The sequence below is a fragment of the Pleurodeles waltl genome, chromosome 6 (genome assembly GCF_031143425.1).
Source record: "Pleurodeles waltl isolate 20211129_DDA chromosome 6, aPleWal1.hap1.20221129, whole genome shotgun sequence".
NCBI classification, from domain to species: domain Eukaryota; kingdom Metazoa; phylum Chordata; class Amphibia; order Caudata; family Salamandridae; genus Pleurodeles; species Pleurodeles waltl.
Genome location: NC_090445.1, coordinates 1,578,153,094 through 1,578,178,791, shown reverse-complemented (window position 1 = coordinate 1,578,178,791; position 25,698 = coordinate 1,578,153,094). Strand labels below are relative to the sequence as shown.

The following is a 25,698-nucleotide window of genomic DNA, read 5'->3' as shown; positions in this document are numbered from 1 at the left end:
GAACAGCACAACCAATAAATATTTAATCCAGATAGCTTATGGGTTACAGTATTACATATCTGAGAAATATGTTTTATTGAAGTACATAAATAATGATCATGAGGCAATAAGAAATATGATGCAGCAGTGAACTATACTGGTATTCCTCTCAACAGACACAACACCTTTAGTTCCATAGAAATCCAATGTGATGAGTCCAAAATATCAAATCCTAAAAGTAATGGTGAAAAACGCACATAAGGTTACATAAATGACAAAGGTGCTTATTGTAGTTGTATAAAACAAAAAGGGTTAATATATTTATAAAAAATAAACAGATGAAGCGTTTTATTTTTTTCTGTTCATCTGTTTGGCTCAGTTTCGTCTTGATTGGGTGAAAAGCATAGCAGTCGCAAATCAGCACGGCAGAAAATGAATGAAGAAGAGGCTTGGGAGAAACGCTACAAGCCAGAGAAAAGTGGGCTTTCAAACGCGCCAATGTTAGGGAGTGGGGGCATTCTTGTTAGCACTTAGTCCAACAAGACAACATTTTTAAGGATAGTGATGTTCTTCAAACTCTAAATCTATAATCGTATAGCAATTGTTTGTAGCTCTAGTATGCTATCACTATTGACTTGTCCCTTTTGGCATATTGTTGGTGTTAGCTCTTCTTCCCTGCTGGTATGCCTGTGGAAGGGTGCCATCACCGTTAGCTCATCTATGTCAGGACGTCATTGCTGTTCGCTCATTGTCACTGAATGTGTACCTATTAGCGTGGCCAAGGTGTTTATGTTCAATCACTGTTAGCAGATTATGACTGTTAATGTGCCAAATCATTTCTGTTAACTCACCAACACAGTTATTTTGTTCCTATTACTATGGTGCAGTGTTAGCTTTACTACAGCACTATTGTTATTTATTCATTACTCTTAGTAAGGTACGGTAAGGTAAATCTTTACTGCACGATTAACAGAATCGTCGTCAAATTTTAAAACCATAGTATGAAAACATACTACTACAACAGGCTATCTTAGGTGTTATGAGTACAAAAGGGTAAATATGATTAAAATCGCTTCAAACATGATATACTACACAAAAATACTGGCCAAACTTTCTAAAGTGCTTAAGTGCTTTTAACATTCGAGATGCTTATCAGACTACAGTATCTAATGGATCATTAAGATCATCATACCATACTAAGGGCCTCATTACAAGTTTGGCAGTCAGACTGCCAACCGACTGCCGTCTCCACCAGGATCCATGTTCCCAATGGGGTGACTGCGGTCTTGGTTGATATCAGCCAGGGCGGTGCTGAACTCAGCGCTGCCCTGCTGATTACAACCTTTTTCTCCACCAGCCTTTTCATGGCAGTTTCCCCACCATGAAAAGGTTGGCAGAGAACTAGTGCAGGGCGCCACAGGGGGTCCTGCACTCTCCCTGCCCAGCACCATCGGAATGAGTGCTCTCTGCTTTGCAGACAGTGTGCATTCCGAAGGGTCTGGCCTGCCCCATCTGGGCTACGAGATAGAAGTCTGCTCCTTTAAGGGAGCTGAGTGATATCTCGTAGCACTGTTCCTGCCGGTCTGACCGGCGGGAACGCTCTATTCAAGATTTCCGCCAGTCAGCCAGGTCAGGCCGGTGGAAACCTTGTAATAGGGTGACATGGTGGTGGCGTCCTACCCGCAAATTTGGTGGTCCCGCATTGGGACCGCCATTCTTGTAATGAGCCCAAACAAGAGTATCATAAGATGTTCAAACTCAAGCTATTGCAAAATGATTTTTAAAACATTGCTTGAAAAAAATATAGGGACAATAATAAAGTAAGAGTCTATGTACAACAAGGGCTCTACTATAGGCCATCTTATGTCCAAGCATAGACAATCGGCACAATATAATTTAAACATTAATGGTTGGCACTGTTGGTTTGTTTCTGTTGGTATATATTTTCTGTTAGCACTTCTTCACAGCTAGTGTGCTTCAATACATCATTGGTGATAGCTCATCAACATCTTTGGTGTAATTGCTTCAGCACTGTTAGTATTATCGGTTAGTGGACTATCATTGTTAGTGTGCCCTTGGTAATATATTGTCTTCACTGCTAGTGTGTCCAATTAGTATGTTATTGGAGTTAGTTCATCACCAATGGTTGTGTGGCTTTGTTAGTGCATCTTTGTTGCTACCGCTTTAGCGGGTTGTGATGGGCAGCACATTTATGACTATGCACTAAGACTAATCATATGTCTGAAGGAACACTGTCAGTGAGCCCCTATAATAATTGCTGCTAGCTCATTGTGACTGTTCGATAGGGTGACCAGATGTCCCGGGTTTGCCCGGACAGTCCTGGTTTTTTAAGGACTGTCCCGGTGTCCCGATACTTTTTGTCAAATCAAAGATATGTCCCGGTTTTTGAGAGAGGGTCAGATGAACGTGCAAATTAATCACAGAGTTGTGCAGGCTCACGTTTCATCCGGCCCTCTTATCACACCAGAAACACAATTTAACATTTGCAGAACCACCTGCTGTGCTGCCTCGCATCATTCAAGCAGCACAGCAGGATTTAATGAGGGGTGAATAAGTTCTCCTATAAACTAGGTCTTAGCTCATCAACAGTCAGACCCTGGAGCTTCTGGGGTTGTTATATATGCACATAAACATCACTAAATGACACGTAATTCAGCAATATAAAAACATATCTCTCTCTCTCTATAAATATATCTCGCTGAATGACGTGTGAACATGTAGTCCTATTTCTATGTTTGTGCCCGTCCCGGTTTTGGGTTGTGAAAATCTGGTCACCCTACTCTTCTGTAACTCTATGCTGATGAGCGCTGTCAATCTGTGCGTTTGGTTGAAGTTAAATTGTAGTCCTTCTATTTTTGTGTAATGTCCCAGTTTTGGGCTTTAAAATTCTGGTCACCCTACTGTTAGAGTATTCTTAATAGGTGATTGCTTGCTTTAGCAAGCCTTTACTCTGTCGTGGTTACATCTTCTTGACTTTGGCACGACATCATAGACACACTTCTAAATGTTTTTGTGCAATCTGTGAAATTAATTACCTTGGTCTCGGATATGCATCCCAGCAAATCTCGTGTTGAACGCCATGGTTGTTTACTTCAGTTAAACCTGTCATCAAAAGAAAGAAAAGGGGTTAAAGGCAATTTCTGACCTAGAAACCAGAGGACATAAAAGAAAAAAGCACAAGGCAGTGTGTGGGAAGGTGAACTCCCACTCTCTTGGCAGCAGGTGATAAATGCCACTTGTGAAGGCAAGCCGCAGTGTACTTGGGGGAGGGGTTCCGGTTCACAGAGCTGTAAACAGCCTTTCTTCCTACCAGCAATGCAGCATAATAGTGGTGTTGGGAGGAAGGGGTGAGAGGAGGGAGGCATCCGTGTGTGTGGCTCTGTGAGGAAGAGTTCAATAAGAACAAATACTCTGTAAAATGGTAGCCACTAGTGGTATTTATGGATTAGCGTTGGTAATCATCACAGTATCAACAATCAAAATAATCCAATTAATAATGACTAAATACATGATGGAGAGACCACAATAAATGTACTTATTCATTGTAGGTAGTTGTAATTGTTTATAGTTGCAAGAAGGTGCGATCTAGTAGCTAAGGAGCCGAATTTGGGCCCAACATACTCGTACTGCAAGAATTCAGTTACACTGTGTGCTTCTGGGCAAAAAGATTTTTACTCCTGTGACTCAATTCTCCAATGTGACAAAATCAAATCGGTAGTTTTTGCATGTATGCATGAAGAACTAAATAAATAGTGACATGTTCATTTGTTATCTTTCTCGATGGTGCTCAGCTCATCCTTGAAAGGATGAACGGCTGTGTCTGCCAGAAGACAAACCTGAAACATGTAGCTATCTGCAGGAGAAAGTTTTCAGCCTAATGAACTTATTTATTAGCTTTAACCAGAGTGCACGTGGACTTTCCACACATAGGTCTAATTATTTGGCATAGGTATGAAGACTTGTGACATCTTCTGTGTCCCGCCAGATAGCATGGTCACATCCGAGAAGTGGATGGTCTTATGTGCTCCTCTATCTGCAGAGTCTCAAGTTACTCTTATCAGGTGTGAGTAGCTCATCTAGAATTGTTTTCGTGTGGCTTAAGAATGCAACTTTATACTAAAACTATTGTTTCTGGATGCTGTAAAAGGCACTGCCACTCTGCCTGTTGCTTTGTTGTGTTGGCTTGCTTCTTACTGCTTCTGTCCTTGGAGTAAAACGACTGGACTTGGCTTTCCACATCCTGCTTCCAAAGGTTCGCCAAAGGCCTGCCTGAGCTTACCTCCTATTAAGAAGTCTTAGGGACATCAAAGACTTCTCCTGCCAGCTCCTGAGCCTTCTTGCTGAGAGTCCTGACTTGTCAAGTGGTGCCAAATCCAGTTCCTCGACCCTTGGCAGTAAGTTTTGGTTCAACAAGGAAGAAACTAGTGCATCGACTTCCAGAATGACTTGGGAACCGGCGCACTCTCTAACCCAGCACTGTCGCCTGCATCAGTGCTGTGGTCCCAGCGGAGTACAATTACGGCAACCTACAATGCAGGCCTGATGCGGTCATAGTGCCTCCGAAGTCCTGCCACAGCGTGAGTCCAGAGTGCCATGTCACTGACGTCCTTGGCACCCGACTCCGCTACAGCACCTGTGGCCCTGTGGTGTGATCGTGGCAACACTAAGTCAATGCCTCAATGTCTGGACCTGCTGGATTAATTGACCCCGTCTTGTCATAAGGAACCAATGCCTTGCTGCCAACGCCGCACCATCTCTTCTGCAACTCTAAGGAAACAACGCCTCACCTCCTGTTTAGCAGTAAGGAACTGACACCACACCGGCTCCAGCGACGCCTCACCTCCCCGACTAGTTGCAACAGTCTTCGTTTCCTCATCGTTTTCCAAGGTACTGTAACCAGGGTCTACACGACTTCGTGGCCAGCCGCGTTCCCTGGCGGGTGGTGCCGGATTGCTGAAAGTGACTCCATCAAGCCGTTTTAATAACCCCAGTTGGAGCTGTTGTGTTTCTAAGTGCTGTACTACAATTAATCTTTGAAAATGTGTACCTTCACTTGGGTATATTGGATTTTTCTTGCTTTGGTCTTGTTTTACCCAGATAAATATTGGCTATTTTTCTACACTGGTGTGCAGTACTTTTGTGGTGTCGTTACTATATGTGTGTGTGTGTGTGTGTGTTTATACAAATACTTTACACGTTGCCTCTGAGATAAGCCTAACTGCTGGAGCCAAGCTACTAAGGGGGTGAGCAGGGGTTATCTAAGCTGTGTGACTCCCTTTCCCTGACTAGAGTGAGGGTCCCTACTTGGGCAACCACTGCCAACTAGAGACCCCATTTCGAACAGAAAACAATTCTAATGCTGTGTTGTGCAAAATTATATGTTTAAAACTCAAACAAATTCTGGGCTCAAACAAACATCACAAAATGAACATTGCATGCACAGCACATCATGTTTGAGATGTTTCTTATACAATAATGTTCTCTGTTAAGTACCCTGTTGCTCCCTGTAGTTAGACCTGCATTGCATTTTACCAAGAATTGAGTCACTCTGGGGATACCACTATGCCACTGTCCCTCAAAATGTAAATGGGTCTTATGCAAAAAACATCTGTACAGTATGTGGTCTAGCACTGTTCTAATTATATGGCCCTGACTCAATACCTCCTGGTTTCTGTAATCCAGGTCCAACCAAACTACATACTATATTGTTCGCTGTACAGAACAATATGTTTGAGATGTTACTGCTATAATAAAAATCTACTCCGACGAGCTGCCTCTCAGAGTGAGAACTGCTGAGAGTTGTCCCTTTTACCTTAAATTTTCTTCCTGATATAACCTTTGCTTTTGTATTTTATCTTTATTTTGCTTAATTCACAATAACTAATTTTATATTTTTGCTTTTTCACATAGATTTGATTGTCTCTATGTGTGCATTGATAAATGTATCTTACTTGTTAAGGGATCCTTGTACTTGATAATATACTTATTCTCAATGGGTCGCAAATTGCAACCTGCCTCATGAATATTGATGAGGCAGATCCATTCTGACCCATTTGGGAATCACTGACAGTGTTAAACACACTGTAGTACATCGCATTTTGGGAGTTCCTAACTATGAGTCACAAAAAGATGCATTTAGGAACTCGCAAAATGTAGCATAAGTACATGTGGCCCCTAGTCTGCATTCTCCAGGGGCTTGCATACAAACATTAGACACTGACTGAGCATTCACACTCCATTGCTTCCTGAGTCAAAGACAAGCAACTTCAGCTGCCAGTAGGGATGAAGATCTGACGTGAGTTTTGAGCAAAAATCCTCTCCAAGAAAGATGTTCATCGGGGTAGCAGGACCCTAAATGTATTCTCCTACAAAATGTGTCTGATTTCATACCCACTTTGTGCAAGGAAGATTAAGAGCATTCCAGTCCTTAGAATCCCATATCTAGATTAACATACTGTGTGTTTATTCAGATAAAAAGTCTAATTCCGCAACAATTCCACACATTGGATCCATTTCATAAAGCTGGGCTCGCACATCTGCGTTTCTACATCTATGGACCACAATACACTGTTTCACAATCAAGCTCAGTGAACAGTGGGAGTGAGAGAGACAGCGAGTGCATGTGCTCTGCTCACATCCTTGACCCCATCCTCCAAGCATAACAATACAGAGGGCATACATCAGCAGCTCGGTTATGCATTGGCCCTCAACCGTCACCTGAGCATAGAGACAGGGGCCTCCTGAGGTCCGCAAGCTCCTCTCTGCAAACCAACATTATGCATGGGAACAGAACTGACATGTATGAGAATTAAAAAAATATATATCCAGTGCGTGTTCTCTCTCTCTCTCTCTCTCTCTATATATATATATATATATATATATATATATATATATATATATATATATATATATATATACATACATATATATATGTAGCTTTTTTTCTGCAATCACTGCATAAAAACAGGTCTCTAAATTCTTTATAATTGCTGACTTGTAATGCACCCGGTCGCTGATTATAGAGAAATGACATCATAGTTCAACTGTACACTTATTACAGTTGAGTTCTGAAATAATAATGCCCGCTGCCAGAGCTAGCCCGTGGCGTAACATGAGCCCCTTGCAGCCGCATCAATGCAGACAGGAAGCCTTTGCTGCTTGCACGCTGGATGAGGACTGACGTGGTTAAAGTAGTTGTGGTAGGAGCCAATCCCAAAAGGGCTCTCTTTCAATGAAGTCAAACGTATATGGGCACGCAAGTTAATTTGTGCCTATGCATCTCATTGCTTGTACACAGAAATCCTGTTTCCACGTTTCATCGTTTTCCCAAATATCGGGAAAAAAAGGTTTGTAAACAGGTAGTTCTTTTATTATAAATCTGCTGTTGCCCTGAAATTCTTCCACATGTGCTTGCCTGTAGGGGGCACTTTTGGAACATACTCTGTCATATTACTTCAAATTAAAATATACGAAATATTCCAGTATTCTAAACTAAATATAGCTAACCATCTGCAGCAAGTGAAAATCTGCTATTTATAGGTCATGCAGGAAAAGCATTTGCAGCTTGCCTAAGGTGTGTACTATTGTTCATCCAAGACTGGCCACTTTGGCGTTTGTAGTTAATGGCTAACATCCAGCAGGGTGAAAGTGAGCAACTCTTAGAATCAATTTCACAAACGCGTAGGCACTACACTGTGCGTAATTCATGACAGTAATTATGCCCAGAATTCTTACTAAATGTAATTATCCCTTGCAGTGCAGGGCGAAGATATTCATGCATTCATTACAGTTTTGCGTAAAGCGCCTTGTGTTAATTTCTGAGCTCTGGCTATAGAGTGGGAATTGCGAAAGACGAGTTCTGCAGGGTGCGAGAGGCGATCCTTTACAGTATTAGTCAGTCACCCTTCACCTGCAAGAGGCTTTCAGCTCAATGCTCGTCTGAACAGCTTTGGTTTCATAAATTCCCTCCAAAGAGACACTTACGGTGCAGTCTGTGCGGTGTCTTGCCTCATCTTGCGTCCATTATTCTCTCATCCATCGTCTACATAACTGCCATTTGTATTCCTTCTTGGTACTTTGTGAATTAAATAGCTGCAAGGACGTCATTTAGGGGTCGCAGAGGTCGCAGCTGCGCACCCTGGCACTGCCTTTGCGACCCCTGGCCTCAGAGGTGACAAATTAAGTGCCAGGAACACAGTGGCAGCTCATCCTTATGGACATCAGTTAGGGCTCTCTCACTTTGTTTTCTGTGAATTTTTTTAGTACACTAATAGTGAATAATAATTATTGTAATAAAAATGGAGCACACATAGCTGGAATATGTCCTTTCATAGCAGCTGACGTAAGTAAAATATGCTTTTAAATGTATATTCTTGTGCTAGCGGGGAAGAGTGTGTTTATGTGAAGGTATTTAAGTGTGAATTTGTGTATGTGTAGTTATGTGTGTATGAGTGAAAGCGGAGATCAAGGGGATTGTGATGTCACTTCCGCTACCCCTGGCATTTCGGTGAATTGACGTCCACGGATAGCTCTGTCCTAGCAGAACTACATAATAGTGTTTGTCGCTCTCTCTCCTTGGAGGAAGGATGGAGAGGGGAGCTGAGGGGGAATGCAGTTGGGTTTCATTGAACAGTGACTTGCACATTGTAAGCGCATAAACGGCAGCACAATCATCCAGAAGGCAGGTAAGAACGTCTCTTTAGAGAGGTGAGGGTAAAGAAGATATGTCTGTCGTTTCCATGTAAACCGTCTCCCCTTCATGACATTGGTTCTATTCCTGCTTGGAGTATTGCCTGTCCCCAGTATGTCTGACATTCAGGGCACAGGGCGACCTATGTGCAAGTTATAGCACTCAGTTTGATGTGCCTTCACATGTGGTAGGAGGGTGTCATGTAAGTATGATTTGCAGTAGAGAAACGAGGAAGAGGCATGAAATGAAGTAGTAAAAGTACACCAGCCATCCAGATCGACACACAAAAGTATAGAATTCGGCAATGGAGACAGGCGCTCAAAGAACATCTCTTGCGAAGAAAGTGTACATTCCCTATGCCTAGATTGGATGCGCTATTGCTTTCTCCACCAGCACTATTCCCAGGTTTTTTCTTAAATGAACACAAAGGCATTTCTGTCCATGGATTAACTTTGGGATATGACTCTGTGTGAGGTTATGCGGCTGAGTTTAGTGGCATTAAAAGTAATGTGTAATGTTAGCCCCCATGCCTTGCAAAAAAAATGTTTTTTATGCTCCGAACACATCCACTTTGCCAACCCGGGAACTATTCCATTTTGTTTATGCTTTAACACATACACACACAATTGTAGGAGGCCTCTTTCTTTCTATGGGCTTTTAAATCGAATCCAAAAAAATAATATAAAAATAGCATTTTTGGGTGGTGTGGGATTCTGCTCGGGGTTCGGAAGGAGGTCCCTTGGCAGCACGGTCTCTGCATCAAAGTGTTGTTTCTGGCGAGGCGTTAGTTCAGGTAAGGTCTGTCTGCCCTCATTATTGGGTGTTAAATTAACCTGACAGGTTTGCAATGTGTCAGTTCTCAGCCTAACAAAGAACTCCATCACCTGCTGAAGGTGTAAAAGCCACAAGCGGATAACACATAAAACTAACCCACACATCCCCAGGAAATTGGGTCAACCCTTGCTCTGCGGACGAAAAACAAACCTTCCTCTGCAAACAAATTACAAATCCCCACAGGTGGACAAGCAGACAGAGCAAGCAGGTCGATTCTAGCTCAGGCAATCAAATGCAGTGAGTAGGCCACAGGGCAATGTTAGTGTGAAGTTAATACCGAAGAACGCTTTATAGGGAGGTAAGTGCTCTGTGCAAGAAGTGAGACTGTACAGAGACATATCTACATGTATATGCTCTCATGAAACTACTCATGATCCAACCAGCCTTTGACACAAAAAACAGGCACGTCTGGGGCACACATTCATGCACCTTCGGTTTACTGCTAGGGTTGGCAGTTCCAAAAAGCCTAGGAAAATCATAGAGCACCATAGATTGATTTTGAGATACAACACAAAGTTCGAAAACCATTTTTTCGTCAGTGTATAGGGAGTTCAGTAGTAAACCAGCTGGATTTTTGTACCTCTGTGTAACTACATAGAGAAGTATAAACTCTTGCACTATTCCTTCTCAACGCTTTCATTAAACCATGACGCACAATCAGATATCCATGATCGAAACATGATGCAAGCTGTTATGTTACCTATTTTTGTAAAGTACAAAATACAACACCAAGGAGCTCCCTGATGCTGTTAAAAAGAGCTAAACAGGTGAAATGTTAAGTGACTGGTCAACACTAAAAGACAGGAGTGGGAGACACAACAAAAATCACAATATTTAGAGAACAGCTTGTTAAGAAATGTAGGTTACGTTTACATTTTAATATAATATATACAATCATATATCAATAACTGTGAATTCCGGACATGTTTTGCAATGAGGACTTCTTAGTAACAATTAGACAATGAGACTGAAACTCAAGTTTTCAATGATGTCACCCAGAACGCCAGGGTGAATCACATCCTTGTGTTTACATTTTACCCATCAATAATGTTATATTGTATACCCCCCCTCCATAACATCTGCCACTGCTTCCAACATATGCGCAGGGGCACAAGAGTAATGAAGGAGCCATATATAACCTGCAAAAAAAAAATCTTGACTCCTGCCAATCACCTTCAACATACCCAACTCTTTGAAATAACTACAAAACAAAAAACCTAGCCTCCTGTCACCCACCCTGGCCATCCTCTGAAAAACCCTTCTCCTATCTTCAAATATAAAAAAAATATCTAGGCTCCTGACACCCATCCCAACCCCTGACACTGCAAAACCTCCTCCTTCCCCAAAATCAAAAAAAAAAAAAGCATTTGCAATGCAACTGGTCTCGCGTTTGCTCGTGTTAGAGCTGACAGCGTTGTAGACTCCTAACCCGACTTTTCACTGGTAATGAAACCTATCGGCAAAAGTGCATTTATGTACTAACCGGAAAAGTGCAATTAACTCTGTCACAGGGTCGATATTATGGAAAGCGCTCAACTTCTGCCAAGCGAGATCGTGATGGGAAATGAGAGAAAAAGGAGTCCACGAGCCGGAAAGAAAACAGCGAGCCTTGCATGTTTTCTGTACTTGGTCGATGCTCTCGAGGAGGGCTATCCACCGAAAAAGGCATGACGTATGCATGCCTTCCACTAATGAAATCAAGCAGATCTAACGGGCAAGCCCATGAACCAATGACGTGACGTGGACGGGGCTCCGAGCCCTTTTTAGTAACTAAAGCGTCTCGCTTAGCGAAACGCAGGCGCAAGCGCATGCCACGTAGGCTCAACCCTAAAAAAGAAAAAAAAAAAGCTACCAATCTTTTTGCTACCAATCCCTATCACCCTCTGCACAAACACCCCCCACCCTCTTGGCCTCGGGGTCCGCAGCAGCCCCCTCCAGGGGGTCTGCAGGCCTGTGCTAGCAGGAAGGTACTTCTCCAGCTTAGACCTCTGACAGAAAATTCTGTGTTTTTATATGTATTATTTCCTTTGTGCAGTAGTTTTAAAAGCACTGCAAAGTTCCTTGTACATCCAGCATCTTTCAGGCAAAAATAAAAACGTCAAGATAACATGTGATTAATGTACCTGCTGGAGAGAGACTGAAGTTTTGTCTACTGGCAGTTTTGACTCATCTAAGGTAGGGCAGATGGTTAATATCTCTACTGAAAAGAACGTGTATCATGCAAAGAACAGCATTTTATGTACACAGCCTAATGGGTTACTGTTTTTGCTATAGAGAATCGTTTGCTACTGAACAGATCATAAGTTACAATCGTAATCTAGGACAGTGAGCTATATACTTATCAAGGAGCTGCATGCAAACGGCATGGCACAAATTAGAAATTTATGCTTTTTCCCCAGTCTTTCATTTTCCTTATACTGCTAAAAAAGGTTTGCTTGCGTAGATATATATTCTGATTATTAAAGTCAATGCTAACCACTGTGTTATGTTCTGAATACTGAGTTTTTGCTTCCCCAGACCAAGCACTCCTAGAAAATGCCTATCATTGTGGATGATGTGAACTTTACACCTTGTTGTCCCCTGTAAAGTGCTCCGACACCCGACACTGGTATGAGAAGTGCTATAAAACATATAAATTACATGTGACAGAGAAGTTATGGAGAGAAGAGAGGCCCTTATGGTTTTATTTCATTTCACCGCCACATATTTATGTGAAAAAGCTTTCTCAGATCTTATGTACCTAAAAAAGAAAAACAGAAATCGCTTGAGAAATGTAGAATCTGACCTGAGGATTCAGCTTTCCTAACTAAAGGATAAACATTGAAACGGTACTCACCACAATGCAGCGCCAATCTTTAGATTAGAATTTTTCAATTTTTGTATATTTTTTCAATATAAAATAATTATATCTTTAATAATTTTAAAATATGTTCGGTGTGTATTTTGTGATTTACTCTTTTGATGTTTATAATCTCTATCGTACAAATTGCTCGGGGGTCTCCCGCTTCCAGTAATGATTCAGTGGGGCCCCTCAGGAGTCAAAAAGTTGGAAACCACTGCATTAAAGGTTTCCAACGGCAACCATATGCAACATATAAAATTATAGATTGGTAACGGTGAATTACGGAGATATGTTTCACCAAGGGGTTCTGACTGACATCAAATAGACAACAAGAGCAAATCTCGAGTTGTCTATGATGTCATTCAGAACCCCCAGGTGAAAAAAACATCCATGTAATTGACTTGTTATCCATCTATAATTTTATGTTATGTATGATCCCAAATCATTTTCCCGTGCTTTCAATTGCTATGTGGTGGTGGAAAAGTAACGGGGGAGTCATACATGAAAGAACCTCTCCTCAATGTCTAAAATTTTAAAAAACAAACCTTACGTAACCAACCTGACCATATTACCTGCCTTCCTTCTCCCTTCTACAGCTGTGCTTTCTGCTTTCAGTCAAAGCAGACAAGAAGGGTGGCACAGACAGGGAGCCCTGTCACCTGGCCTGGAAGGCCTCTATGACATCACACCAGCGGGCAACCAATTTTGTTATCAACTGTTTTGATGTCATACAAGTGAGTTCTGACATTTAGAGACTGGCAAACTGTAAAGGCTCTCTATAGGAGCCATACATAAAATTGATTTTAATTTTCTCCAATACAGGAATGGAGTTCTATTATAATACTGTCCCTGGGAGGACTACCCTGCCAGTCTCACTCGTCTAAATTTGGGGACTACTAGAGGAAGGTTTCCTATAATTAGAGGCTTATATGCTGATACAACTTTCAAAGAACAGCATTGCTGGGACGTCAATGTGCTTCCTTAAAATCATTTACACTTGTATGACATGCCCATGGATTCAATGAATGAATAACTATGCATGATTTATACCAGTCTGGTAGCTCAGTGAACTAACCCACAGAATGCAGGGTTTTTAATTAACCATGTGAGCACATTTTCTAATCTGGAAAGGCACAATAGGCAAACACCCTTCTGAGGTCACAAGAATGGGTTTCATTTGATTAGGTAATATTAAAAATCTCTATTACCTACGCTAACAAACCATTTCCGTGGTGAAGAGGGCCTGACAAAAACATGCATGTTACCCTCAAGGCACGAGGATGCACCTTCTTAGATCATGAGTGCATCAGAATGTATGGCACACTGTTCCGAGTGCACTGTCCTGCATGCACACCGTGAACCACGCTCTTAGGTCATGAGCTACAGCATGTTACACACTCCTAGATGATGGGTGATACCCCGAACCGGTCCCAGGATGCTTAATTCCAGTCCAAGGAGGACCTGGCCTGGCAGTTCGAACTGGACTGTTCCCATGGGGAACAGGGTCATGACTGATTTGCATATGGCTGGGTCCAAACTGGGGTGGCGCAGTGGACAAAAAAACAATGGACTAAACTCAGATCTTTGTGACTGGGGTGAATGTTTGCATTGTTCAGCATTACGTCCATCATCTGTTCTTTTTGTTATCATGTTTACAACACTCTTATGTGGGACACCTTGAGTGACATTTTATCACAAGATGAGCAAAGCATTTGAGTTTATGCTTTATTCTCAATGACAGAAATTATCAATTTTTTAAAAATATGGAGCATACCAGCAGGTCTAATATTTAAGTTCATATCACATGCTTGTCTCTATGGACTCCTATAGTGTCTTTCTTCACTTAAGCTCTGTCCTCCATCACTCAGATGTACTCCATTCACCACACCTCTCAGGTACTATCTCTCTAGCTTATGACTTATCCTCTACTCCATCCAAGCTCACATCATTCCTGCCCGATCATTTCCCAGCAATCTATCCTCTTTTACCTCCAGATTTTCCTTTTAGTAGCTTCTCTCTTGTCATTTCTCCTTCACTCCCATGACATTGTGTCTTCTGTGATACCATTCAGGTACACTTTGCTCCTTCCCTGCTCAAGTAATCTCTGTCTGCCTGCTTTCAAGTAAGCATTCTTCCCAGTGGTGTCTGCATCTGGCCCTACTCGGGTATTTCCTTCACCTTCCGGAGAAACACTGTCCCCACACCCACCATGTTTTTTTTCTGTTGCCCATCCTTTATGGTGTATTCACCATTTTTGACAGATTATTTTACCTTCCCACAGCTAACACCTAATACATCACTGTTTTTTTGTAATCTTTGGCATTCCCATATTCCAGTCATTTATGTTCCATTCTAACAAGTTGGTTTTGCATTGACCTCCCCTCATGTACTCCCTCAACTCCATCTTTCCATACCATTTGTCACACCCCTCTGAGCCATTATTTCCATGCAGATTTTTTATCTACTTCTCAATAGGATGTGTTCTACTCCCTCAGGTTTCCTTTAGTCATAGGTGATCTCTAGCACTCTGTGGTACATTCAGCAAAGCCTCAGGCTGGAGGGAATGAGGACACAATGGGTGCTGTCAGAATGAGGGTCTTGCTGTGTTCTCAAGCTGACAGTCAGCAGAGGAGGCATTGGAGCACCCAGGGCTCGAGCTCCTGGCATGTTGAGGAACCGGCCCTCCCATGATCTAAAGATGCTAGGCCGGGGCAAGGTGCGAGATAGACATCCACGTGCGTGCATTGCAAGCTGTCAGCACTGCGGCTACAAAGTGGTACTGAGTCTGCTCAGTTGAAGCTAAGCAGCAGAAGATTCATTTGGCTGCAGTGTGCCACCTGTGAGAGTGGCAAATCATGGCGATCCTTGATGTTGCAAGAGGAGGCACAAGCGGCAGTGCTAAAGTCTCTGTATAACGGACCTGCACCTGAGGCTGTCCCCTTGGCAAGGAGTGAGAGCTGTTCAACGTGAGCACTCGTTGAACACTTAGGCCCATATTTATACTTTTTTAGCCCTGCAGTTGCGTAATTTTTTGACACAAAAGCGGAGCAAACTTACAAAATACAATTGTATTTTGTACGTTTGAGCTGCTTTTGCATCAAAAAGCAGCACAAATGTGGCACTAAAAAAAGTATAGATATGGGCCTTAGTATCAGAGGTGCACAGAGAAGTCTGAGACTTGACCTGTTCATCATAGCAATGGGTCTAATAACTCTCCTGATTGGTTGCTTGTGCCAGCAAAGATAGATGTGAAAGTCCAAGCAGAGATAGAGAGAGATTTATTCCTTAAGAAAAACTTACTGTTGCCTTTAAAAAATACTGTAAGGACTGATCACCTAAAAGTGTGAGAAGTCTAAGGCTGCACAATGATGTGCAAAACTATTTAACAAGTGTTTCTCTAATCGAGATGTGTGGCAATTGGCAGGGCTGATTGTGTGCAATACCAATCGTTACAGTGTAAGTTGGGAAGCCCATTGCTTATCATCAATGTGCTTTCTTGTCAATCTTCTTTACTTGTTCTTATTCAGTGGCTTTTCTTCCCTCCTGCGGTTTGCCCCTCCACTGATGCAGAGCATCTTTCCAACCCTTATGAATGTATTACTCTTATCCTTCACCTGATTACATTCAGGAAACTAAGTTTTCTTTTTAATCAAGCACTCCATGGGATTGCATATGTTTCTTGCTCTCTCTCTCACTTGCTTCCCGCCTCGAATCACCACACATTTACGCTTCAGGAGAGGCTTGCTGCAAGCAGAAGGGGCGGGGTGGCACGCGGGGGTAGGGAGCAGGGCAAATTAAAATAAAATCAAAACTAATAATAAAAAGCACTTATCTTAATGCTGCGCTTCACTCCTCCCATCCTGCCCTGCGGCCAATCCTGATGCTGCGCAAAGCAGTGTTAGAATTGTCTCAGAGCACCCAGCCAGGGCGCTCCCATGCAGACTGGGAGCCTGCGCATGTTCTCTCCAGCCCAGCAACTGTGTTGCTGGGCTGGAGAGAGCCTCCTGCACATGTGTGTTTGGCAGGCCCGAGACGGACGGCCAAATACCACATGTGCTCTGAGGGGGAGCGCTGAGCACTCCCTCTCACTGCTTGTCAACCCCGTAGCCCCACCCTTTTACCAAACAACGATAATAAACAGGGTTTATTATTGTTGTTTGGTAAAAGGTTTGCAGCTGCCGTTGTTGGTGGGGGAGGGCGACGCTCCTTAACCCTAATGGAGGAGCCGCCCCTGATATGATTCCTCTCTTATCCCCACTCCTTTGCCATCCACCTAATTCATTCCTTCCTCTGGCCTTTTTATGTTCTTGTTTAACTCTCTCCTCCCAACACCTCAAACATCTCTGTAACTCTGCTGTGCCATTGCTCGCCCATCACTCACCACTGCGTCCATTAAAGGGTAACGGGTGTTATGTTTTGGCATCTCCAATTTGCTAACAGGCAGCACTATATATTTTTTTTATTTAAGTAGCTCTGCTATCTTTGAACAGTAAAATTAAAAATTCAAGAAAAGTTAAAGAAAAAATAGGCCACAGCAGCATTACACATTGGCGCTTCTGTGGCGACGCATGCACACACATTATCAAGCTGCAGAAGCTTGCTTTTGTTTTTCTGTTCTGCATCGTCAAAAAACCTTTTTTGACGATAGAGAAAGCAATTTTCCTATATGATAGCAAAATGTGCATATTTTCATAAAACTACAAGCTGATGTTCGGGGACAACATTGGCATTTCAAAATATATAGTTTAATAAGATTTTTTTAATAAAATCTAGTACCATTGCCTGGATCGTACAGATTTGTGTTCTCCATCGGCTGTCCGAACCTGCAAAGTTTCTGAATCATGTGCAACATTACTGTAGTATAAACCTGTGACAGGCATCCAGTCCAAGATTTTTGTATTTTAATTTTTACCCAGCTCCTTCAAAGGAAATTCTCAGTCAAAACACATGATTAACAAACTACTTACAGGGGGCAGGAAATGAAATATAGACATTTAAATAGATTTTATGGTATACGAGAGGCCATATGGAATTGCATTGTTAATACCGGCTGCGGAAACTAAGTAGAAAATACACCTTATAATCAACTTTTTCCTCAAAATTTTAGTTTAGAATATTCACTCCATGAAAGTACTGGGAAAAATGCACGAGTACCCTCTCACAGCCCATGAATTTTTTGCTTTTTATGTGCGGTAAAGCATTTGTTTGCCTTTTTTTATGGGTGAGCGCAAAGCGCTCCGTCCCGTGTTGTAATCTCTCTTTGGGCTTTAAACCACACCCATGTCATGTCAATTGCTTTCATTGGTTTGTGAGCTTGCCTTTTAAAATCTGCTTGCTTTCATTAGTGAAAGGCATGCATAAGTCATGCCTTTTCCGGTGTTTAGCCATCCTTGAGCGCAGCGACCAAGAACTGAAAACATACGAGGCTCCACGTTTTCCGTCTGGTTTCTGGACTACTTTTTCTCTTTTTTCACAGCGCGATCTCGCTGGGCTGAAGTCAAGTGCTTTGCATGACATCGACCCATTACATAGTTAATTGCACTTTTGCCAGTTACATAGATAATTGCACTTTTGTCGGTTACATGGATAATTGCCATAGGTTTCACTACGAGTGAACTTTTTATTGTCCTGTGTGTGTCTGCTTTGCACTGATGGCGGCTGTCAGCTCGCTTATGTGAAACTTTTGCTTGTCAGTTTATATGGCAAGAAAAGTCCAGTTAGGTCTGTTAAACTATTTTATTTTCATTTTAAATTTATGTGGCAAGAAAAGTCCGGTTAGGAGTTTACAATGCTAATTCCTTTAGCTCAAGCAAATGCGAGGCCGGTTGCATTGCAAATGCTTGTTTTTAAATGCAGACGCACTGGCTTTACTCCCTCACTCGCTGCAGGTTTCACCCCATCCCTTTCAAACATCCCTGGGCACCAGAATTATCAGAATCTCACTTTTCCAGTGTGTCTGCTCTGTGAGCACACAGAATGCGCACAATCACAGTGGGATTCGCAGGCTATTTCTGAGGTGGTGGCACGTGGGGGAGATAAGAGTCACCACAAAATGTGCAGCACTTAAAATATAATCAAACCTGACATGTTGCCCTATTCAATACTTATATAAAGATTACGAGTTAAGTGGTTTATTTAACATAATATCCGTAAAGACTCGACTGAATTTGTGGTATATGTTAAAAAATGTGATAATTATCATTTACCACGAGGGGGCGATGGTTCATTTCTGTGAGAGTTTGCAAATATTAATTGTACAGATAGAATCAGATCCCTGTTCGTACCCTGCATCTCGAAAACGGTGTTCAAGCGTAATTGTAATTGCATTAATGTATTGCTTACTACTCCTGACGAGGCGTTGAAGATGGAATGTCTCAGAGCCGCAAGAACTTGCCCGCTCACTTTTTTTTTAATAGATATACACGGTCATGTTTCTTAACACCAAGACAAGATCTGCTCACGATGCCGCGTTCTTTTTGAGCCAACATGTGACTGGACCTATTTTCTCATAAACGGCGCCCGCGTTTTAAGGTCCGGCATGTGACTGGACCTATCTTCTCATTAAACGGCGCCTGCTAATGCGAGGCTTGAAAAGAGATGTCCTGCAGCCTGCATAACAGCCTTTATTTACACTAAATGACTAGCATTTTCCATATTGAAAAAAACAGCTTTCCATTTATATACCCATTATTCTCATTTTCATGCTCGCTCTCATGATTTATGTAAAATTTAGGCCAACAAACAGACACGTTTTTTAAAGGACGCAGACTAGCGTAATTACAGGGCTAGAGATGTCTTTTTGCGGGAAAACATAACAGTTCTGTTTTGAATATGCATCAGTGCCCTCGAGACACCCGCCCGGTGTCTACTATTCTGAAATTAGTGCACGCATGCTCGACTTTCGAAAGAGCGGGGGAGGGCAGGCCTTCTGCTGTGATCTAAGGAGTCTGAACAGGGTTCACACTTTTAGTAATACTTCATGGAGGTGGGCGAATCGAGAAATGAACCAGGGAGAGGCGAGCCAAGGGTCTGCCTTGCCTCTAAGGGCCCGTGCACGAGTCGAGCCATGAAAATGTGTTCCAAATAAACCATGCAACCAATATCATGCAAACATCCAATAAATCCTATTCAAAATTAAGTAAACATTTTTAACAGGCATAACTATTTCACCTTAGTACTTCAGATTATATATCAATGATTCAACGTGCATTTATTATTTTCAAACATGAATCAGAAACTTTCATGCCCGACCAGATATTGACATTAGTGAACATAGCAGCAAGCTATTTTTCATTACACCCAATATGTGGCCTAAATTATTAACATAGATGGAACAACAATGTAGTCTTTGAAAGGAAACAAAAGAAAGAGGTCTGTACAATGCATATTCCAAACTCCCACATTTTAAGATGTTCTCGTACCCAATAGTGAAAAAGGAGGCACATGGAAGGACATTATTTGCCAAGGATCATAGAATCTGCCCAAACCGAGAAGAGAGAAACTAGGATTAATCCCAGGTTTTCTGGGTTTACATTGTGCAATTCAGCCGCTAGATAAGTTTCTTTTTCCATCTCCTGTTTTACATCAAAAGTTAATGCTCTGCCTTTAATTCTTGGTGCACGAGGTTTAAGTGCCGTTGGCTGAAAGCAGCCACAAGAAAGCTTGACTCATTTTAGTTTTGCAGGTCCAAGTGGATCTTGAGCTAAGTCAGAGTCAGGTATATGGCTCGTGCCTTCAGTGGCTCAGCCATTTCTAGCAGTTCAAAAAGCACCAGGGCCGCATGAAGGCAATTCTAGGAAATCACCCAGATCGCCACCAGAAATAGGGCCACAAAATACCTTTTCAGCATTAAGAGAAGGGGCAGCATCATTTCATCACCAAAACATCTTGCACGTGTCCCCAGAAGTACCTCCAGGGGCATTAGCAATGCTATGCACCCTAAGATAACAAGCACACCATTATTTACCTGCACAGAAACTGGAGTTACACTGAAGAAGATAGGCTAAAATAAATAAACAATCAACTTTAAGGTTATGGAGCTTTGGAGGCAGTACCCTGAGAACAAAAGACCCAAAGCCATGGGCCACGATGATCAATCACTGAGGCTCCATAAGGATAGTTGTATATCTAGATGGTCTTCCACCAAGCCTTCCTTGTCTATCGCATATAATCCCCCACATCTGATGGAACACAAATGACTCCACTTGCCAACCTTCATCATCTTCAAAGCCAGCTGCATCATTTAGAAAGCCATCACAACCCATACTTATAAGAAACCAGATATACAAACATGTGTTTGCAAATTATCTCATGATGGAGAAAGTGGGATTTTTAGCATTTTGTACTTAGTCACTGATGAAACGGCTACAGTTTTTTGAGTGCAGTAGACAGGTGATGTGAGTGGAAGAATTGAAAACGGTAAAATATAGGAATAATTATATGCACATACCAAGGTTCAAGCAGTCCTAAACACCCAAAATGCAGAACTGACTCATGGCACTGGCTGCACTTATCCACATGAGTGGAGTAGGGTAAACTTTGGGATATCCTTTTAAGACACACAAGGATGCTCTCCAGGAGCCCTTCCGAGTGCTTAAACAAAGGAGTCTGGAATCAAAGCTTCAGGTGAAGGGTGTCCATGTCTCGTGGCTGTATGATGTGAAAGTAACTGAATGAACAGATGCTGCTCTGGGGTTTTATGTTGGGTGGCAAGGTGTGGAAACAACGGTCTTCTATATCACCCACAATGATGGCAGATGGACCCTAAAAGCAAGCGAGAGGACGGCAATTTGTCCTTTACCAACAGCAGTAAAAAAATCTTACACTAGCCAATGGGGTCTTGGCAAGTAAGTAGAAAGCTAATGAGTTGTTGCCTTTATGGGGTAAAGCATCAGAGAAGTGTGGAAGCAATGGTGTTTTTATGGTTTAAGGTTTCCACATTATCAATATTCAAGAGGATAAGAAGTTTGTAAATAAAAAGATACCAGCCGAGTAAATACTGAAGGTGAACCTGCCTTAACCTCTGGAGACCCAGATGGATAGATGTCAACGCTTTGATGAGAGATCCCCTATACTCAAGATTCAACATATATAATGCATCCCCACACTCCTCAATCCTGAAAAAACAATTTTCTGAGGTCCCTCAGAGTTTAAATGGCCTTTTCAAAATCACTCATCCTAGGCCTGTCATGCGTACACCAGAACAAAGTGGCAATGTGGTGTCACAAGTTTTTGCGGTCTTCAGGGGGCTTCAACATGATGCAGGTGCACTCCTGGACCCCACGTGCCTCAAGATACTTCGATGCACGTCTGGAAGCTGCTGGTCATGCTAAGCAAGAAATATGAGAACCCTTTACCGAAGCCCTAAGCAGCAAAATGTGGCTTGAGACTATAACAAGCAAGACACAATATTTCACTTGTTTTGAACATTCTGTTACTACAAAATCGGACATTTCATGGGATCACCTGTCCACGTGACCATGGATGCTGAGAAACCCGGCAATCGAAAATTCAGCCGGAGTCAATGATTTGAGACCATTAAACTGAATAATTCTAATACCCGATTTCTCCAGAGCTTAGAAATGCCATTTGTGCGGTAGAAGTTCGAAATGAAAGCAGCTTGTTATTATGAATATTTATACAAATCACAATCCTCTTTAATTGAGTGGAAGACTCAAGAATAACTTTTGAAAAGCAACATAAAAACATGTTCTGCTGCTTAATAATAACATTCACACAGAGAATATTATTGTAATACAGAGGCGGCGACGGCTGCCCTAGAGAAATGGTCCAATATGCAGATAGGCTGAAAATAATGTTTTAAATGCTCGCCTGTATAACGAAATGTTTTAATTCTCATCCCTCACAATGCTGAAATGTAGGATAGATGTGTGAGTTAAGGAAACTATTGGCCGCAATCGGGGCAGGCTCGCTCAGGTGCCACAGAGACATGTTCATTTAAAGATTTGTTAGTGAAGTTTGGGCGTGTCGACTTAATTAGGTTCATCACTTGAGTTCTGCAATGTTGTAGCACTGATTTTTAGTAAACTGCTTAGAAGCTCACTTGTAGTTAAAAGAAGTAAGTTTTTAATACTCAAATCCAGTTAGTATTTTGTGGCAGTGGGTTCAGCAGTGGACACCGGCAGTCATTTTCATGGACCAGGATTATATTTCACCATCAGACTTTCGCCAAGAGCTAGACTGGGAGAAATGCAGAAAAGTGAGACAAAAGAGGAAGAGAAACGTATCAAAACAGTGAAAAGAGAGAAATAAAAGGATGAAAAAGTGGAATAGAGAATCTGGAAATGGAATGGTGGAAGAAAGTGAATGAGGTGGAATTCGAACTAGGAAGCATTGATGTCCTGCCCCCACAAAACTTGGCAGCATCAGCAGGAAGTCCTAAGAAAAACTTTGACCCTAAACCCCCGCACTTATGTTTTCTTAAAATTTTAAAACTATATTGAAAGAAAAATTACAACATTGGCATGTTGGGAGTCCCAATGAAGACAATGGAGTGCTCCGGACTTCTAATGGCTGGAAAAAGCCCTGAGCTCCAACATTCCAATGTTTGTCTCGCAGCAACAGTTGTGAACAAAGACCTTATGGAGCCCAAGGTATTTAACCCCTTCAGGTTCCGTGAGGCCTTTGTTTTATTTATTTGAACATTTCTCCATCTAGGGGCAGAATGTTCTGGGCTATAATGGCCATCAAAAGCCTATGCCATTGTTAAAGTCCTGCGACTTCGGTTTGGGCCTTTAACACTGGGGCAGGCCTTTAATAGCTGGTATAGCCTGCTACGGCAAGCTACAAGACTATAGTAATTTCAGAATGCATCTCAGAAGGGCATCCACAAAATTAGTACCCATTACAGTGCATTTGTCTTAGGGTGAGCAGATTATAAGAAACAAAAACAGGGAGACTTCATAGACATAGAAGTAGGACTAGAGTTTTGGCTCAACCAGAACAGAATGACTTAATTGACAGTGCTTATCTACATAGAAAGTACAGATAATGTGGCTGAAAAGTAATAAAATGCCACTTTTACACATCGTATAATTTGTGCTAACTAAATTGCTTTCTGAGTGTGGCTGCTAAGTAATTGTGCACTGGAACACATGAACACTCTGTATTCAGTTCACCCTCTCTGAAAACCAGGACATGTGCTTAATTTACTGAAATTTGCCTGACCAGTCTTTGAAAAACTAGGACTGTCCTGGCAAACCTTGGTCACTCCAAATTTGCCCAAATTTGCCTCAAGATATTCTCAATTGAGGATGGGGCAAGGGTGAATTGGAAAATTAGGGCAAATATAGAGTTTACTTGGTGTGCAAGGGTCAGAAAGTGGACAGTCATGTTAATGCTGTAATTCCCACTTGGCACTTCACTTCTAGATAGACTGAGCCCATACTTTCAGGCTTGCCAACCTCTCCGTGAAGTCTCCTTTCTTCCCCTGGGTAGACCATCAGCACCACATTGTAGCTGTATCTTGTCCTCTCTCAGTAGGGAGGCTGGCTTCTAGGCACTAAGTTCAGGGATACAGTTGTTCCAGTTAGGCAAGACTCCAGAGAATAACCCTTCTCACCTGAGAAGCTGGCCGTCAGTCAGAAACCAGCTCTTGGTGCACATCAGTCATCGCAGTATGCTGCAAAGCAGAGTGATGCTCCTCATAGCTGGGTAGTCTCCAGACTGGAATGCCCACAACAAATAGGCGTGCACCTTCTATGCCTCGCTTATCAACAGCCACTCTGTACAATGATCATGGGAAATACAAATGGTTGGCTCACCTTCAAAGATCCTTTTAACACTGAAAAGAGACTTAAGTCCCAAAGTTCATCCCAACCATCTTCCACGTTGCAGCACTGCAGAAAGACTAATCAGTAGCACCTCCCAGCATAAATGGGCTCTGTGAATTTCTAAAGGGGTGTAGTCTTCTCTGTACCAACTTCCATTGTCTAGTTCTCCTCCCTCCAGCTTCAGGAATGTCAGGGAAATGCTTCCACCATCTGGGTAAACAATCTTACTTCCACCTTGTACACCAGAGCAGGCTAGGGGTTTCTAAAATTGAATCTACAGACCTCCATTACTCTGGCACGCTCGTGCACATATTGCATGTACTACAAAAGCTGTGTTCACAACACGTTTGGAATGTTTGCACAAGGATTAGTGCATTGAAGCAGAACTTTACACAAATGGGGCCTCCACGTCAGTGACATAGATAAAAAAAAATCTGCCCAGGACTATGGATTCACAAAACATGGTTTGCTGCTTCATTGATCTACATGCTAAACCTGCACAGGGTTGGACCGGCCTGTAGGGCAATCAAGCAGTGCCCAAAAGGCTGCTCTGACAGATCACTTTGTGGACTGTTTTTTTCTCTGTGTGTGGACATGTTTTGTAGTCTGCTGGGCCAGCTTTTACTGTTGAATTCCCTAATATTCAAACAAGCATTGCTTGTGGCAGATCCATGCAGTCGTCCATATCTTTAAAAATAACTATACAGCGTGTTTTTACAAGTTCAAAACGGACCCAGTATGCAAATATGGGCCACTTTTTTTAGCTATCGAATTCAATAATAGGGGCCTCTTTTATTTTGGTGCCTGAACTTATTTCCTTTCCAGTCTGATCCTAAACCAGTGACAAGCCACTAGTCCACTGTTATCAAAATGAGGACATGCTTAGTGTGCCCCTCCAGGTCACAGGACAGGTCTAGGACCTCCGTCATGTCAAGCAACAGTATAGGATTCCATATACCTATTCAGCATGAGGCTAGAGACCTAATCTGGGAAACTAGATACTTTTGGGAAACATGACCGTATACCGCACAGGACACATTCCAATCCCAACACCATGTTCATGCAAGATTAATTTTTCCTAAATTAATATGGCTTCTGTTATGGTCTTTACACTCTCTACATGTTTAGCTGACTCCTGTAAATCTGATGTTTTATGCATACTCAACAAGTGCATATGAGCATCTCAATGTATAGTTGTTAGTCTAAGTATACATTATTTCCATGCAAACATGCAGTAACAGTCACTCCAGAGTGTTTATATGATGAGTGAGGTGAATGTTTCTTTGTTTTTTCTTCTGGAGAGAGTAGTAGTGAGGAAAGCTGACTGGAGCAAGTAAAGTTAGCAAACTAAAATACCTGAGGTCTGCGTTGCTTCAGGGAGGCGTGCCCTTTTTCCTGGTGAACTGACAGTGGCCAAGAGAACGTACCACAGGAAAGGAGATCTAAATAGGGAGAGTTGTTCAGCGACCTGTAGACCTGATGCAGAGGCCTAAACATCAAAAACAACAACCCCTCAGGAAGAGTTCAGAGGAAAAAGGGTA

At 42.2% G+C, this 25,698-nt stretch overlaps 1 protein-coding gene across 3 annotated transcripts in view; it reads right to left on the bottom strand.

The window, feature by feature from the left end:
• Positions 1-25,698, bottom strand: part of LOC138301163 (uncharacterized) — a 377,689-nt gene that overhangs the window by 176,390 nt on the left and 175,601 nt on the right. For all 3 annotated transcript variants that reach the window (XM_069241353.1, XM_069241354.1, XM_069241355.1), the window contains exon 2: positions 3,036-3,102. In XM_069241353.1, the coding sequence (XP_069097454.1) occupies positions 3,036-3,081 (46 nt within the window). In that variant the 5' untranslated portion in view covers positions 3,082-3,102. The remainder of the gene's footprint in view (positions 1-3,035; positions 3,103-25,698) is intronic.